General features: G+C 43.2%; 1 protein-coding gene across 1 annotated transcript in view; it reads left to right on the forward strand.

Moving 5' to 3' along the window:
- Nucleotides 1-15,630, forward strand: part of VSTM4 (V-set and transmembrane domain containing 4) — a 110,287-nt gene that overhangs the window by 45,596 nt on the left and 49,061 nt on the right. Inside the window, exon 4 of the mRNA XM_045842128.1 lies at nt 2,329-2,436. Within this exon, the coding sequence (XP_045698084.1) occupies nt 2,329-2,436 (108 nt within the window). The remainder of the gene's footprint in view (nt 1-2,328; nt 2,437-15,630) is intronic.

The following is a 15,630-nucleotide window of genomic DNA, read 5'->3' on the forward strand; positions in this document are numbered from 1 at the left end:
CCTAAACAACAAAACAAACAAACAAGCAAAGTACAACCAAAGACATTCAAATAGAGAACAGGCTGACAGTGACCAGAGGGGAGAAAGGAGGGGATTTCAGGGGGAAAAGGGAAGGGTTTATGGGAACAAGTATAAAGGACACATGGACAAAAACTAGGGGGTTGTAGAAATGGGAGGGAGCTGGGGAGGGCTGGGGGGTGGGCTTGGAGGGTGTACAAGACTGAAAACTACACTTGAACAACAATTAAAATAAAATAAAATATATTAAAAAATAATGGGCACCATGTATTAGCAGTACTTAGGGTGATGGAGGTCGAATACTTTTCTTCTCTCTCTATATTTTTATTTTCTCTACACATTTTTGCATTTTTCTGTGTTATTTTAAATATAACTCAGAGCAGATTTCCAGTCCTTTGGGAATCCCCTCTCAGCCCTCGCAGACTGGATTGTGTCCTTTCTCTGCCTGTTATTAGTATTGGACACACATTCCTATTGTTGCTAGTACCATGTAACTTCTGATTTTTGATGAGAGGACCTCTGGATGTTCATTGTTATATTTCTCATATCTAGCAGTGTGCTGAACATGGCTGATGATTGATGTCTGTTGTCTAAAGAAATTTAAGTCAGCAAAGCATTTTTGCTAAGTTCAGTCATTTGCCAAGTCTAACCATCTGTGGCATTTTGCTGCATAGAAGGTTAGAATAAAGCTCTGGGCTTTCTTTTCCACCTTCCAAGCATTTTATCAATCAGATTGGTGATAGAATTGATCACTGGAGTTTGAGAAATGGATATGTATTGTTATGGGCTGGATGTTTGTGTCCCCCCAAATTCATGGTGAAATACTAACCCCTGTTGTGGTGGTGTTTGGAGGTAGAACCTTTGGGAGGTAATTATGTCATGAGAATGGAAGCCATGTGTGGCATTAGTCTCCTCCGAGAGCTTGCTTGCTGTTGCTCTGTTCTCCATCATTTGAGGATATCAAGAGATGTTTCTAAACCAGGAAGAAAGCTCTCACCAGACAGCCAATCTGCCAGCACATTGATCTTTTGAGAAAGAAATGTCTGTTACTTAAACCACGCAGTCTATTAAGACATATGTGAACATGTTTTAATTATTTGAACTTAAAATTTATTTTGAGAAAATTGTAGATCAGCATGTACTTCTAAGAAATAGAAGATAGATCTTTTGTACTGTTCTGTACTCTGTACCTAATTTCCCCCAATGGTAACATCTTGAAAAGCTCTAGTACAATATCACAACCAGGATGTTGACATTGATACAGCCAAGACACAGAACATTCCTATCACTACGAGCATCTCTTATAGCCAAACCCATTTTCCTCCCACTCCCTCCATAACACCATACTGTATATAACCTTTTGGGATTATTTCTTACTCAACATAATTCTTTGGAGAGGTTACTGCATGTGTCAGTGGTTTGTTCCTCTTTATTGCCGAGTAGTATTTTGGCAGTGGTGTGGATGAACCACAGTTTGCTTAACCATGCCCACCAGAGGATCTCTGTGCTGTTTTTCAATTTTGGGCTATTATGAATGGAGCTTCTACAAACATACTTGTATAGGTTTCTATGCGAACTTAAGTTTTCGTTTCTCTGAAACAAATGCCCTGGAATGTAACTGTAGGGTCGAATGCTAGTTAGTTGTAGGAGTGCCTTTTAAGAGACCGTGGCTGTAGCATTTTATATTCTCACCAGCAATGTCTGACTGACCTAGTTTATCTATATCCTTGCTAGAATTTGGTATTGTCACTATATTTATTTTACCTGTTCTGATAGCTGTGGTATATTTCACTGTGGTTTAACTTTCCAATGGCTAAGAAAGTCAAACATCTTCTCCTGTGCTTATTTGCCACTTGTATATTTTCTTTGGTTAAGCATCTCTGTATGTTTCTGCCCATTTTCTAATAGGATTATTTATTTTTTACTGTTGAGTTTTGAAAGTTATTTATATTCTAGATAGTTCTTTGTTCAATTTGTGGTTTGAGATAGTTTCTCGTGGTCTGTAAATTGTCTTTTCATTCTATTCATATGGACTTTTATTGAACAAAATATTATAATTTGATCAAATGTAGTAACTTTTTTTTTGTGGATGGTCCTTTTGGTGTCAAGTCTAAAAATTCCTTGCTTAGTCCTAGATCCCAGAGATTTTTCTTCTAGGTTTTTTCTAAAAGTTTTCTAGTTTATATTTTACATTTGGGTTTGTGGTTCATTTTGATTTGATTTTTATAAAGTGTAGGATGTTTATTTTATCTGGCGCATCTTCTCTGATGTGTGTCATCTCAGTAATCACTGCCGTGTCCTTGCTTTCAGATCTCTACGTGTATGCTGTGCTTGTGTGCTGCATCGGGATCCTCAGCGTTCTGCTCTTCACCCTGACCATTGTCTGGCAGTCTGTGTTTAGCAAGAGGAAGTCCAGAGGTAAGAAAACAGAATGCTTATGTCTGGAATGGGAGCACAGCCAAACCACAGACAGTGGAAGAACTCTGGATGAAGTGTCAACTTGGTTGAAAAAGGTAGCATGAGTCAGGAATTATGTACCTGTGACTGGTCAGTCAAGTGAGCAAGATGTGCCTCCCTTGCACTCTGCTAAAATCTACTGTGATCACTGTTATCTTTTAAATCCTCTTTTTTCTCAAATCCCTTCCTTCCTTCTTCTGTTTTAAGGGCCCTTACCTGTGCCATTCTCCCAGAAGAGGCTATGGGTCAGATGAACTTGGGTTTGATTCTGGCTCTGCCACTTGAGACTGAGTTTTTAGAAACTTTCCTTAGCTGCTCTGAACTTCAGATTCCTCATTATGAAATTCAGTGGGATTGACACCACCTTACTTAGATTGAATTTTGTTGGAGTATTTATTTAAGTGTAGTACCCAGTGGTGTGCCTGGCCAGCAGGTGGGATTATTAGAGAGCTTTTCTCTTCCCATTCTTCCCAACTAGTCTGAGGGTTCCCTTGTTCTTGTTGGTGTCCATGTTGCCCTGGACTGCCCTTTCCCTTTTCACTTTACTCTTTCTTCCTAGTGACTCATTTTCTCCCCACAATTGCTATCTGCTTTCTGTCTTTGGCCCTCCTCTCACCAAGCCCTGATGTCACATTTCCACCAGCTCCTATACATTTCTTCTGAGCAACCCACCCTGCAAACCCTTTCAGAATTTCTGAAACAGATGAGGACCCTGTAGCTCTCCAAGAAGATCTGGGTCAGAATTGGGCTTGAACATTATACCATTTTGATTTAAACAATGACTCTCCACTTACCAGCTGATGACTTACCCACCTTGGCTTACCTTTCCCATCTAAATTATGGAGAAAACAGTAGTATACCAGCCTCATAAGATTGTTGTGAGGATTAGATTTAAAAACAAAAAAAAACAGAAACCCTTAACACATTCTGGCTCCTTGTAAATGTCTTGTATTTATGATGACACATAGTTAGAGTTATACATAATTACTTTTAGCCGAAGGTCATAAAATTAGGAAGAATTAGATTCGGTGGTCACAGCTTAAGGGGACAGTCAAACAGGGAAACTGAGCAGTGTTTCCAGAGGGGACTCTCCTCAGAGGTTCAAGCAGGGTTAAGGGAACCAGGGGGAGCAGGAGGGGCAGGTACTCATGGACCAGCACCTGTGGGAAGCTGTTTCCACCCTAGACCTTGGGGGACAAGGGAAGAGAGGTTCCTGGAATTTGTAATAACTGCAGCTGTGGGAGAAGTGTTGCCAAGAGGAACCTTAGAAGAGGGACTTAGGCAGTGATAAACCAGGAGGCAGCAGGGAAGTAGCCAGCAGCATACATTTCTTGGCCCTTCCCTATCCCTTCTTCCAGATGTTCCACTGTTGCTTCAGTCTCACCAGCCAGAGTTCATAGAAGTGCCTAGAAGTCAGCCCCCAGGGTCCTGAACATGGTAGAGAAGGGTGGACAGGGACCCAAAGAGGTTTCCTGGGACACCAAGAGCACTGAGCACCCGTAGATGGAGTGAGGGTGGTAGCCAGATCCTTCTCCTCCCCAGCCTGTGCCCTCCCATCAGGTTCTGTGTGTGACTCTGCACTGTGCTCTGAGAGTTGTCCTCCATGGTATCTTCCCCCCACAGCAGCAATTCTTGAGCTTTCCACCTGCCTGAAACCCTTGACTCCTTCTGACAGCTTGTGTCCCATGTTGCACATGTCCCTTCAAAAGAACAGTGTGTGAGGTGGGGACCATGTGTCCAATCCATTCTCCTGCTGTTCGGCTCATGATAGCTGCTCAACAAATGGTGGACAAATGGGTTTGGTTTCTAGCTGCTTGGCTCCCATGTGTGGGAGTTGGGAAGCTACACAGTCAGCCTCCAAGTCTGTTTTGCTCTAAAGACATGTCGGCTCAGGGGCATGATAGGGAATATGCTATGAAGTACAGGCTATGTTAGTGCTTAGGTAGGAGGAGGAGGACAAAGCAAGGCAGTTCAGGAGATGACCTTCTTCCTCAAAGCCTCCAAAGGCAGATTGTGGCAGACCTCACCCACAGTCACTCAGAACCCAGCTCCTAGCTTCCCTCATCTGTCGCCAATCCCCTCCCCCCGCCCCAGTGGGCTCCAGATGGCCTGGTGTGCACAGTGCCCCAAACCCTGCTGAGCTGCCCAGAGCCTTGCCTGAGCAGCTGCTGTGGGCCATACCCCTTGCTGGCTCCTCCACATTCTGTTCTCATGTAATCCTCACCACCAGTCCAGGATCACACCCCAGATCACTCCCTTTTCACAGACAGCAAAGCTGAGGAGCTTGAGAAAGTCTTGAAAAAGAGAGTATTCAAACCTAAACCAGCCTGCTTCCTAGCCCCCCACATTTCGGATTTTTTTTAAGATTTTATTTATTTATTTTTAGAGAGAGGGGAAGGGAGGGAGACAGAAAGGGAGAGAAACATCAATGTGTGGTTGCCTCTCACATGGCCCCACTGGGGACCTGGCCTGCAGCCTAGGAATGTACCCTGACTGGGAATCGAACCGGGACCCTTATTTTGCAGCCCACACTCAATCCACTTAGCTACACCAGCCAGAGCCACATTTCTATTCAAGGAAATCTCAGCCAGCTGGGGGCTTCCCTTTCCAAGGAATTTCCCCTCAGCCTTCCATAGGGGTTGTTGCTGAGGTTTTTCCCACAGAGCAGTTCATAGCTTCTGTAGCCCCTTGGCAGTTTGGTTCTGGGTGTGCATAGCTGCCTCTAGTAGGCTGGCATCCTGTAGCCCTGGCAGGACAGGTTCTTTCCCATGGAGCTTTAGCAGCCAGTCTGTAGGCCCCAGTCACTTCATGGGCTCATAGACTGAATATGAATGGTGGGTCGGTATTTGCCCTCACCAGACCCCTTAAAGGAGTACACTGTCCCAACCTTCAGAAGTGGCTCATTCACCTGAGAACTTGCTCAAACATAGGTTCTGATTTGGTATGTCTGAGCAGGTCTGAAAGTCTGCATTTCTTTCTACTCATATCCCAAGTGGTGCCACCACTGCTAGTTTGGGGCCACATTTGGAGTAGCAAGACCTTAGAGTAAGTTATTTGTAACTTTATGCTACCTAGCACTCCCTTTTACAGCAAATATATTGAAATGATCCCATTGCTATTTTGAAATGAAAGTCATAGATAAGATATGCTACCTGTAGTCACAAAAATCAATCTAATGGTGTAACTATAACATTGGGTTGGCCAAAAGGTCTGTTTAGTTTTTTTCTGTAAAATAAAAGACACATTTTTCATTTTCACCAAAAACTTTATTGATTTGGATATTCTGAGTATGTCAGCTATCTCTTGTTATTGGCTTCTAGTTGATAGAGGCCAGGGGTGCTGCTAAACATCTACCAATGCATAAGACAGCCCCACAGCAAAAAATTATTTGGCCGAAATGTCAGTAGTACCGAGAAACTTCACAAACCACTTTTGACACATTCGATCAGTCACAGCACCTTCTCCATACACTGCACAAATCTTTTCTTTGCATTTCAGTTGCATTTTTATCTCTCTTGAAATAATAAAGCATAATATGCCAAAATGTTGCATATTTTCTTTCATCTTTAATATTAAAATGGCTGTACAAAAATTCACCAATTTTGATGAGTGTTTTAAAAATGCATGCTGATATGACAGCTGTCACAATACAATCTTAACAAAATTGTTTCAAATTAAGTTAAAGACAACTAAGCACTACTATAGTCATCATACAGAAAAAGAGCCATTATATAGAAAAAACTAAATGAACTATTTGGTCAACCCAATATAAAGGAAAAATAAATGTAAAGTAATTTATAACACAATAAAATATTTAGTATTAAGTTTCTTCTTTTGAATGTTGAATTTTAGAGAAGACAATGTCTTTAACTCCCAGTTGCCTTTGGGGGATGGGCCTTGGATTTTGAGAAGGCTTTTCCCAGGTCTATGCTCCATCCCTTTAGTTGGAGAAAATTAGGCCTCCAGGAACCCCTGGGGACAGGCCCAATGGAGCTCTTCTTTCCTCCTAATACTCTGTCTGGCATGGAAGTCATTTTATTAGGTCCCTTTTCATGACTGAGAAAGTAGGGGCATGCAGAACACAGGTGAATTGCCCACATATTGTACAGAACCCCCAATACTGTCACTTCCAGTTCCAAACCGTGTGTGTCCTCTGCAGAACTTCCACAGAAGCAATCCTCATGTAGTCCTGTTCCCATTGCAGGCAGGTGTGGGGAGGGTGCAGATACCTTTGTGATCCTCTGGACAGCAGCCCCTGGCTCAGAATCTGTGGAGTTTCAGGAGCGGGTTTGTAGGTAGATTTGCAGTGAGGAGCCCTAAGCCTCCATTGAGGCCTGGATTATAGGACCCTTCACAACTGGTTTTCTTAGTGAAATTTAAAAACAACAACATGATCTGAATGGAGGGAGGGGATCTGATAAGTATGATCTTGTTTCAGGTTGGTTCTGAAGATGTAACTTAGAGCAGCTGCCTTTCTTGTCATTGAGTAAGCTCTTACCCAGAGCACACACACTGCTAATCCCCAAATGTTGCAGGTATCTGTTGCTGCATAAGAAACCATCCCAAACACAGTGGCTTTAAATATTTATTTCCTCAAGATTCTGCAATCTGAGCTGGGATCATCTAGGTGGTTCTGCTGGTAGTCACCTAGAGTTTCCATGTGGCCTCAGTCATCTAAAGTGGAACGGGTCTAAGATCCAGGATGGTGCCACTCTCAGCCCTGGGTCCCACCTCTGACACACATGGGACAGCAGGGCCAATAACATTGTTCTCTGTCTCTCTCTGTCTCTCCCTCTGGTCTCACCAGCAGGGTGGGCGTCCAGACTACCCTACTTGATAAATCTGGGCTCCAAGGGCATGCCTAGCCTGGACCCTGGCCCACTGTCACTCTGCCACATTCTGTTGGGTAAGGCAAGTCATGATGGCAGCCCAGACTCAGGGGAAGGGAGGAGAGTCCACCTATGTGGGGGAAGAATGTCAAAGATTTTGTGGTCACATTTAAACCACCACACAAGGAAAACTTTGTTGCTGTCTTTCCTCACTGACAGACCCAGTGGGAAGCTCCCAGCTCGGGATGAGTGAGGGATACACCCCAGTCCCTCAAGTGGCCAGGATGTAATTGTGACCACTTTGGGCCCTGAGAGCTGGTGGTGTTCGGGCATTCTTCAGGCAAGCAACTAGTTCCCTGGGAGCACTGCATCATTTGTGCCCAAGCAGGGGAGGTCGTGGCAGTGATTCCAAAGTGGCAGATTCCAACAGGTACCAGAATAAGGGCTAGGACAGGACACATGTCTTATGTGGGCTCTACCCCAGGAGGCTGCCCTTTTTATTGGTTAGCTGTGGGAGGTCATGGCTGTCATTGGGGCAGTCATGTATTTATGGGCCAAACCACATGTGTCCAAATAAAAACCAACAGAACACGTATAATTCAAATATAGCATATTCTTACATTTAATGCATCACAACAAACTTGCTTCACTTGATTAAAACCATATAAAGTGCATAGAATAGTGTTTGGCATGTGGAGGGCCCAAGCCTTACTAGGAGCCAATAGCAGTACAGACCCCTTGTTATATTGATGGTTTCTGAGGTTACTATGCAAGAGTGGCTTTGGAGGGCCTTGTGCATTCTGACCACAGAAAAAGCTGGCCCCTGCTGCGTAAGTGGGAGCCAAAGAGCCTTCAGGTTCTCAGGCTGCTCACATGTGGAAAGCAGAAGTAAGCCCAGCACCAGTTTTCCCACTCCCTCTATAATATCTGTATCTGTCTGAAAGGGGACATCAGAGTAGCTGTCACCTCTCCTGCTGCAATCCCCCCACTGAAACATGAGATAAAGAAAGCCCGTCCCAGAAGCCAGGCACCAGAGGGTGAGCCCCCTTCACTTTCCACCTTGCTGTTGTTCTGCCCTCAGCCCTGTCCTTGCATTGCCATTTCCTGGGACACCCAATGTTCCTATGAGCTGAAGTTAATGGCATCCCTGTGTTGCTTGCCAAGCACAAAGATATTTTCTTCCCTCCTCCCAAGGTGTGACTCTGTCCCTCTTTTTTGTTAGTGCCAGCAGCCTGGAACTGAATCCTAGGGCCTTTGCAGCTCGGAGTCACCTGAAAACACCAGCCCTGGTGGCCCAGGACTTAGCCCCAAGTTATTCTAGTGGTTCCCCAAGCACACTGGTTTCCAAAGGTCTTTCCTTATTGGGAAATTAGTCCAGTCTCACTCTTTTGGGGTGGCCCCAATAACCTATCAACCTTCTGTATCAAAGCTTTTAAAATAACAGTTTTGAAGGCACACTACAACCACATAAGGAGCAGCCCAACCCCTTTGTCTCTATCATCTGTGTTCACTTGGACTCCGTGTGGCTTGTGTTAGCACCAGAGCCAATCCTTCCTAGGGCCTGCTAGACAGCCACAGCCTCCTGCCTTAATTTGCCCTCAGCTGCTCCTCCGTGGCCATAGGATCAAAAGCCTGTGATCTTTTCTCCCAGAGCTAAGAGACAGATGGAGCTGGGGAGCTCTCTCACTCATAGGCCTACGCATGGGGAGAGGCTGCAAAACTCAGAGCAGAGTGTCTATGGATGAGTAGAAGGGTGACTCCTGGGCTTTGGGAAGATGGAGAGCTCACCAGCCTGGTGTCAGACACTTGGCGAACCAAGCACGAGCTCTCCTGTCCAGGAATTTATGTGATGAAATCTTGTCTGCAGAGCATGTGGACAGGCTCTCTGGCTCTGCTGCCTTTATTGTGGGGACTTGTTCCCCCCCACACACAGGAGCTGAATAAACATGGTGCTGGACCTCAAGCCTGGATTCAAGCTCCTGCACTTACAAAGCCTGGCTTCTCATGCCACAGGCATCCCCACTGTAAGATGGGGATGAGAGATCCTCTTACCTCACAGAGCTATTGGGAACACTCTTCCAGGTGCTGTGTAGTAGCTAGTCCTGGGTGTGGGTGGCTCCAGGGAACACCTTCTTCTATAAGCTGTTCACCTTTCCAGGTTGCACTCTTCTCTCAGGTCACGAGGACTGTGGGATCAGCCATCCCTGCCACCAGGGCACATGAAATGTCTGGAGTGAGGCATGTGTGTAACTGGACATTTTTTTAGCATTACATGTAAAAAGGTATAAACAAACAGGGGAAATTAATTTTATTTAACCCAATATGTACAAAATATCATTTCAATAAGTAACAATATGAAGATTCTGGATGACATATTTTACATTCCCCTTTTCACACTAATGCTGAAATTCAGTATGATCTCATTTGCAGCATCTCATTTGGGACTAGTCACATTTTCAGTGCCTGATAGCCACCTGGGTTCATGACTCTGTGTAGGACAGCATGACTTCAGATAGACAACTTTATGTGCTGGTGCTTTTCACTGAATGGCTGTGGTCACAAAGTGGCTCTTCATACCAGGAGAACAGGAGGTAGAAATCTTAGTTCTCCTCAGCTTTCCACTTGGTGACCCAGAGAGATGGTCCCACCTGTCCTTGTAACTGTGCTGGCCTAGGAGCATTGCTGGGACAGATGCTTCCAGAAGGGAGCTGGGATCCTGAGCATGACATGGTAGGAGCCCACTACTTGGCAAAGGAAAGGGCTGGCACACATAGGTTCTGTCTGTCCCCACAGGCTGCAGGGCTCCCTGCTTGTACTGAGGCTGGAGAAGGCCAGGGTTATGCAAATGCCTAGGGCCCTGTGCTGGGCTGCCACAGTGCTCACCATGAGTACAAAACATTCGAGTAAACAGAGCAGAAATATCCACAGGTCTTATATCTGTGTCATTGCAAGGCCTGAGGGTCTGCAGGTCAGGGTGGGGAGTGGAAATGGTATGGGAGGGTCAACCACCATTGAACACCCCAACACTGCTACCAGGCTGCTGCCACCCATATCAGCTGCTGGTGGGGGGTGTTGTAATGACAGGAACAAGCCCAGCTGGAGATGAGAAAGCTTTCAAGCTTAGACATGTCACCTGGGAGGTTGGCCATGTGGTAGAGGCTGGGAGCAGTGTGGCCACAGCTGAGGAGGCTGAGAAAGTGTGGCCCAGGGCCTGGTGCTCACAGGTATCTTTCTTTCAGAAGAGATGAGAACAAAGTCCTAAAGATCAAAAGATCACCATTAAATGGAACTGCATCCCACATTTTCATTTCTGTGCAGAATAGTTGCCTTACTTGGAGCTGGGGAACTTGGAGTCAAGTGCACTAGGTGCCAGCCTATGGGCCATGGTGAACACTAGCTCCAGGATCACCCCTTCATTGGCTTTGTCCTCCTTCTGGTTTCATCTCCCCACTCTCCAGTGGGTTTCCTGAGATCACCTCCCACATAGGCATGCACTTGAACCTTGATCTTACAAGTTCTGCTTCCAGGGAGCCCAAGCTAAAACAGGTTAACACATATATGTAATCGACACTGATTATGTTGTGTGTACTTAAGGGGGATCATGGTTGAGGTCTATGGCTCAGATGCCTAAAAGTCTCACCTTTGGTGTTCAGGATCACTTTTGGCCCCTTGGGCAGTCTTTTAAAGGTCCACAGGTCCTACATTCATCTGGTTGAGAACTTAGAAGCAAGTATTGACAGAAGTGCATCTCCTGTGTTTGGCCCTGACTACTCTTACCGAGATCATGGTCCTTTTGAGTCAGTCCCCAAGGCCAACTATTACAGAAACCTCTCTGCTTCTCCCTGGGTTCCTGTTCTCTAGGCTGCTCCCATCACTGCTGCTGTAGTGGACTTCCCAAAACACAGGACAGCCAGTGCAAGGCATTCTGTAGAGCCCAGTCCCAGCTCTGCTCTGTGCCACCTGTGGCACAATGGGCTAGCATTTCTCTGTGAGTCTGTTTCTTTATCTGTTGGAACCCTACCCCCAGCTGCCAGGGTCCTTGGAAACAGTGAGGAGTAGTTACATGAGGGCTCTGGAGTCAGTTTTCTCCTGTCCCAAGTGCGTTAGTTGCTCAGGCTGCCAGTGCAAAGATAGGTGGCTGTCCTCTTGTGTGGTCTGCTCTGTGCATGTTTCCTTCCCAGTCTCTTCTCTTAAGGACAGCAGTCATATTGGATTAGGACCCATTTTAACTTAATCACATTTTTAAATGCCCTATCTTCAAATATAGTCACATTCTGAGATATTAATTTTGGAAGGGCATAGCTCAGCCCCTAACACTAGCTTTGTGACCTTGGGCAAGGTGGTTAACCTCTCTGTACCTCATGTCCAGCTGTAAAACAGGTGTGATGACAAGATGATTGTGAATATTAGAGTAAAAAGTTGTGGTCCCAAACATGTTTGCTTGCATAGTTCCTAAATCATTTAAAAAACTCTAGACCCTTGAATGTGTCTTGTTGACATCTCAACTTTTTATTCATCAATGTAAATTGTTGCAAAGGTTGTAATTTCCAGAGCATCTCAAATATTGACATCTTAAAATGAAATGGTTAAATCTTCCTTGTACATCCAAGTGTCATGATTTCAGTAATTACCTCTATTAATTTAAAGACTCCATAAATAAGGATTAGCTGTTAAAAAATTCATATTGTTCCTTTTTCTCCATGAGCTTTTATTTTTTAATATATTTTATTGATTATGCTATTACAGTTGTCCCATTCCCCTCCCCACCTTTATTCCCCTCTGCCCTGCAGACCCCCTTCCACCTACATTCCACCACCTTACTTCATGTCCATGGGTCGTATATATAAGTTCTTTGGCTTCTCCATTTCCTATACTATTCTTAAATTCCGCTATTTTCTACCATCATTTATACTACTTATTCCCTGTACCTTTTCTGCCATCTCCCCCTTTTCTTCCCCACTAATAATCCTCCCTGTGATCTCTATTCCTGTGATTCTCTTCCTGTTCTAGTTGTTTGCTGAGTTCATTTTTTATGTTCAGTTGTTGATAGTTGTCAGTTTGTTGTTATTTTACTGTTTATAGTTTTTTAAAAAATATTTATTTATTTTTAGAGAGGGAAGGGAGGGAGAAAGAGAGAGAGATAGAAACATCAATGTGCAGTTGCTGAGGGTCGTGGCCTGCAACCCAAGCATGTGCCCTGGCTGAGAATCGAACCTGTGATGCTTTGGTTCGCCCGAGGTCAATCCACTGAGCTATGCCAGCCAGGGCTACTGTTCATAGTTTTGATCTTTTTCTTAGATAAGTCCCTTTAACATTTCATATAATAAGGGCTTCATGATGATCAACTCCTTTAACTTCACCTTATGTAGGAAGCACTTTATGTGCCCTCCCATTCTAAATGATACCTTTTCTGGATAGAGTAATCTTGGATGTAGGTTCTTGCCTTTCATGACTTGCAATACTTTCCATTCGCTTCTTGCCTGCAAGGTTTCTTTTGAGAAATCAGATGATTGTCTAATGGGAACTCCTTTGTAGGTAACTGTCTCATTTTCTCTTGCTGCTTTTAAGTTTCTCTCCTTATTTTTAATCTTGAGTAATGTAATTATGATGTGCATTGGAGTGTGCTTGATTGGGTCCAACTTCTTTGAGACTCTGAGCTTCCTGGACTTCCTGGAAGTCAATTTCCTTTGCCAGTTTAGGAAAGTTCTCCTTCATTATGTTTTTTTTTTAAATTTTATTTTAATCATTGTTCATGCATGGTTTTTTGCCCTCCATTCCCATTCCAGCCCTCCCACCCATCCCTCCCCACTTCCCTCCCATTACCATCCCCCTCTAGTTTTTGTCCATGTGTCCTTTAAATTTGTTCCTGTAAACCCTTCCCATTCTCCCCTGAAATTCCCTGTTCTCTCCCCTCCGGTCACCGTCAGCCTGTCTTCTATTTCAGTGTCTTTGACTATATTTTGCTTGTTTCTTTGTTTTGTTGTTTAGGTTCCTGTTAAAGGTGAGATCATATGGTATTTGTCTTTCACTGCCTGGCTTATTTCGCTTAGCATAAGCTGCTTTCCAGCTCCATCCATACTGTTGCAAAGGATAGGAGATCCTTCTTTCTTTCTGCTGCATAGAATTCCATTGTGTAAATGTACCATAGTATTTTGATCCATTCATTTATTGATGGGCATCTAGGTTGCTTCCAGCACTTGGCTATTGTAAATTGTGCTGCTATGAAAATTGGGGTACAAAGGTTCTTCTGTACTGGTGTTTTAGGGTTCTTAGGTTATAGTCCCAGCAGTGGAATTGCTGGGTCAAAAGGCAGATCCATTTTTAGTTTTCTGAGAAAGTTCCATACTGTTTTCCATAGTGGTTGTACCAGTCTGCAGTCCTACCAACAGTGCACTAGGGTCCCCTTTTCTCTACAACCTCTCCAACACTTGTTGTTTGTTGCTTTCTTTCTGATGGCCATTCTGACCAGTATGAAGTATATCTCAGTGTGGTTTTAATTTGCATCTCTCTGCTAGCTAGTGATATTGAACATCGTTTCATGTGTCTTTGGATACTCTGTATGTCCTCCTCAAAGAAGTATCTGTTCAAGTCCTTTGCCCATTTTATAATTGGGTTGTTTGTCTTCTTAGAGTGGAGTCATGTACATTCTTTATATATTTTTTAAGATTAAACCCTTGTCTGAGGTATCATTGGCAAATATGTTTTCCTATACAGTTGGTTCTCTTTTTTATTTTGATACTGTTTTCTTTAGCTGTGCAGAAGCTTTTATTTTGATGAGGTCCCTTTGTTTAGCCTTTCCTTTATGTCCCTTCCTCTAGGGGACATGTCAGTGAAAAAGTTTCTGCGTGAAATATCTGATATTTTCCTACCTACATTCTCCTCTAGGACTTTAATGGTGTAATGGTTTATATTTAAGTCTTTTATCCACCTTGAATTTATTTTTGTAGATGGTGTAAGTTGGTGCTTGAGTTTCATTGTTTGGCACATAGCTGTCCAACTCTCCCAACACCATTTGTTGAAGAGGCTATTTTTACCCCATTTTATGTTGCTGCCTGCTTTGTCAAATATTAATTGACTGTAGAGACTTGGGTTTATTTCTGGGCTCTCTGTTCTGTTCCATTGGCCCATGTGCCTGTTTTTATGCCAGTACCAGACTGCTTTGATTACAGTGGCCTTGTAGTATAATTTAGTGTCAGGTATTGTGATCCCTTTTACATTGCTCTTCTTTCTCAAAAGTGCAGCAGCTATTCAGGGTTGTTTATGATTCCATATAAATTTTTGAAGTATTTGTTCTATGTCTGTGAAATATGCCATTGGTACTATAATAGGAATTGCATTGAATGTGTAAATTGCTTTGGGTAGTATGGACATTTTCATGATATTAATTCTTCCAATCCATGACCATGGTATATGTTTCCATTTGTTTGTGTCTTCTTTGATTTCTTTCCTCAGTGTTATGTAGTTTTCTGAATACAGATCTTTCACCTCCTTGGTTAGGTTTATTTATAGGTATTTTATTTTTCTTTTTGCTATTTCAAATGGGATTTTTTTCTTGATTTCTGCTTCTGCTGTTTCATTGGTGGTGTACAGAAATGACTTTGATTTCTGGATATTGACTTTGTATCCTGCTGTTTTGCCAAATTCATTTATTAGGTCAATCAGCTTTTTGCCCAAGTCTATAGGATTTTCTATGTACATTATCATGTCATCTGCAAACAGTGACAGTTTTGTTTTCTCCTTTCCAATTTGGATACCTTTTATTTCTTTTTCTTGTCTGGTCATTGTGGCTAAAACTTCCAATACTATATTGAATAAAAGTGGTGAAAGTGGACAGCCTTGTCTCGTTCTTGATCTTAGTGGAAAAGATTTTAACTTTTTCCCATTGAGTATGATGTTGGCTGTAGGTCTCTCATATATGACCTTTATTATGTTGAGGAATTCTCCCTCTATTCCCACTTTGCAGAGTGTTTTTATCATAAATGGGTGTTGTACCTTATCAAATGCTTTTTCTGCATGTATTGATATGATCATGTGATTTTTGTCTTTGCTTTTGTTTATGTGATGCATTACATTTACTGATTTGTGAATATTGTACCATCCTTTCATCCCTGGAATAAATCCCACTTGGTCATGGTGTATGATCTTTTTAATGTATTGTTGGATGAGGTTTGCCAGTGTTTTGTTGAGGATTTTAGCGTCAATGTTCATCAGCAATATTTCCCTGAAGTTTTCTTTCTTTGTTGTGTCTTTATCTGGTTTGGGAATTAGGATGATGTTGGCCTCATAAAAAGAGTTTGGGAGTATTCCATCTTTTTGGATTTTTTTG

This window comes from Phyllostomus hastatus, unplaced genomic scaffold (assembly GCF_019186645.2).
Source record: "Phyllostomus hastatus isolate PE091 unplaced genomic scaffold, TTU_PhHast_1.1 phas_contig_38, whole genome shotgun sequence".
In the NCBI taxonomy this organism is placed as follows: domain Eukaryota; kingdom Metazoa; phylum Chordata; class Mammalia; order Chiroptera; family Phyllostomidae; genus Phyllostomus; species Phyllostomus hastatus.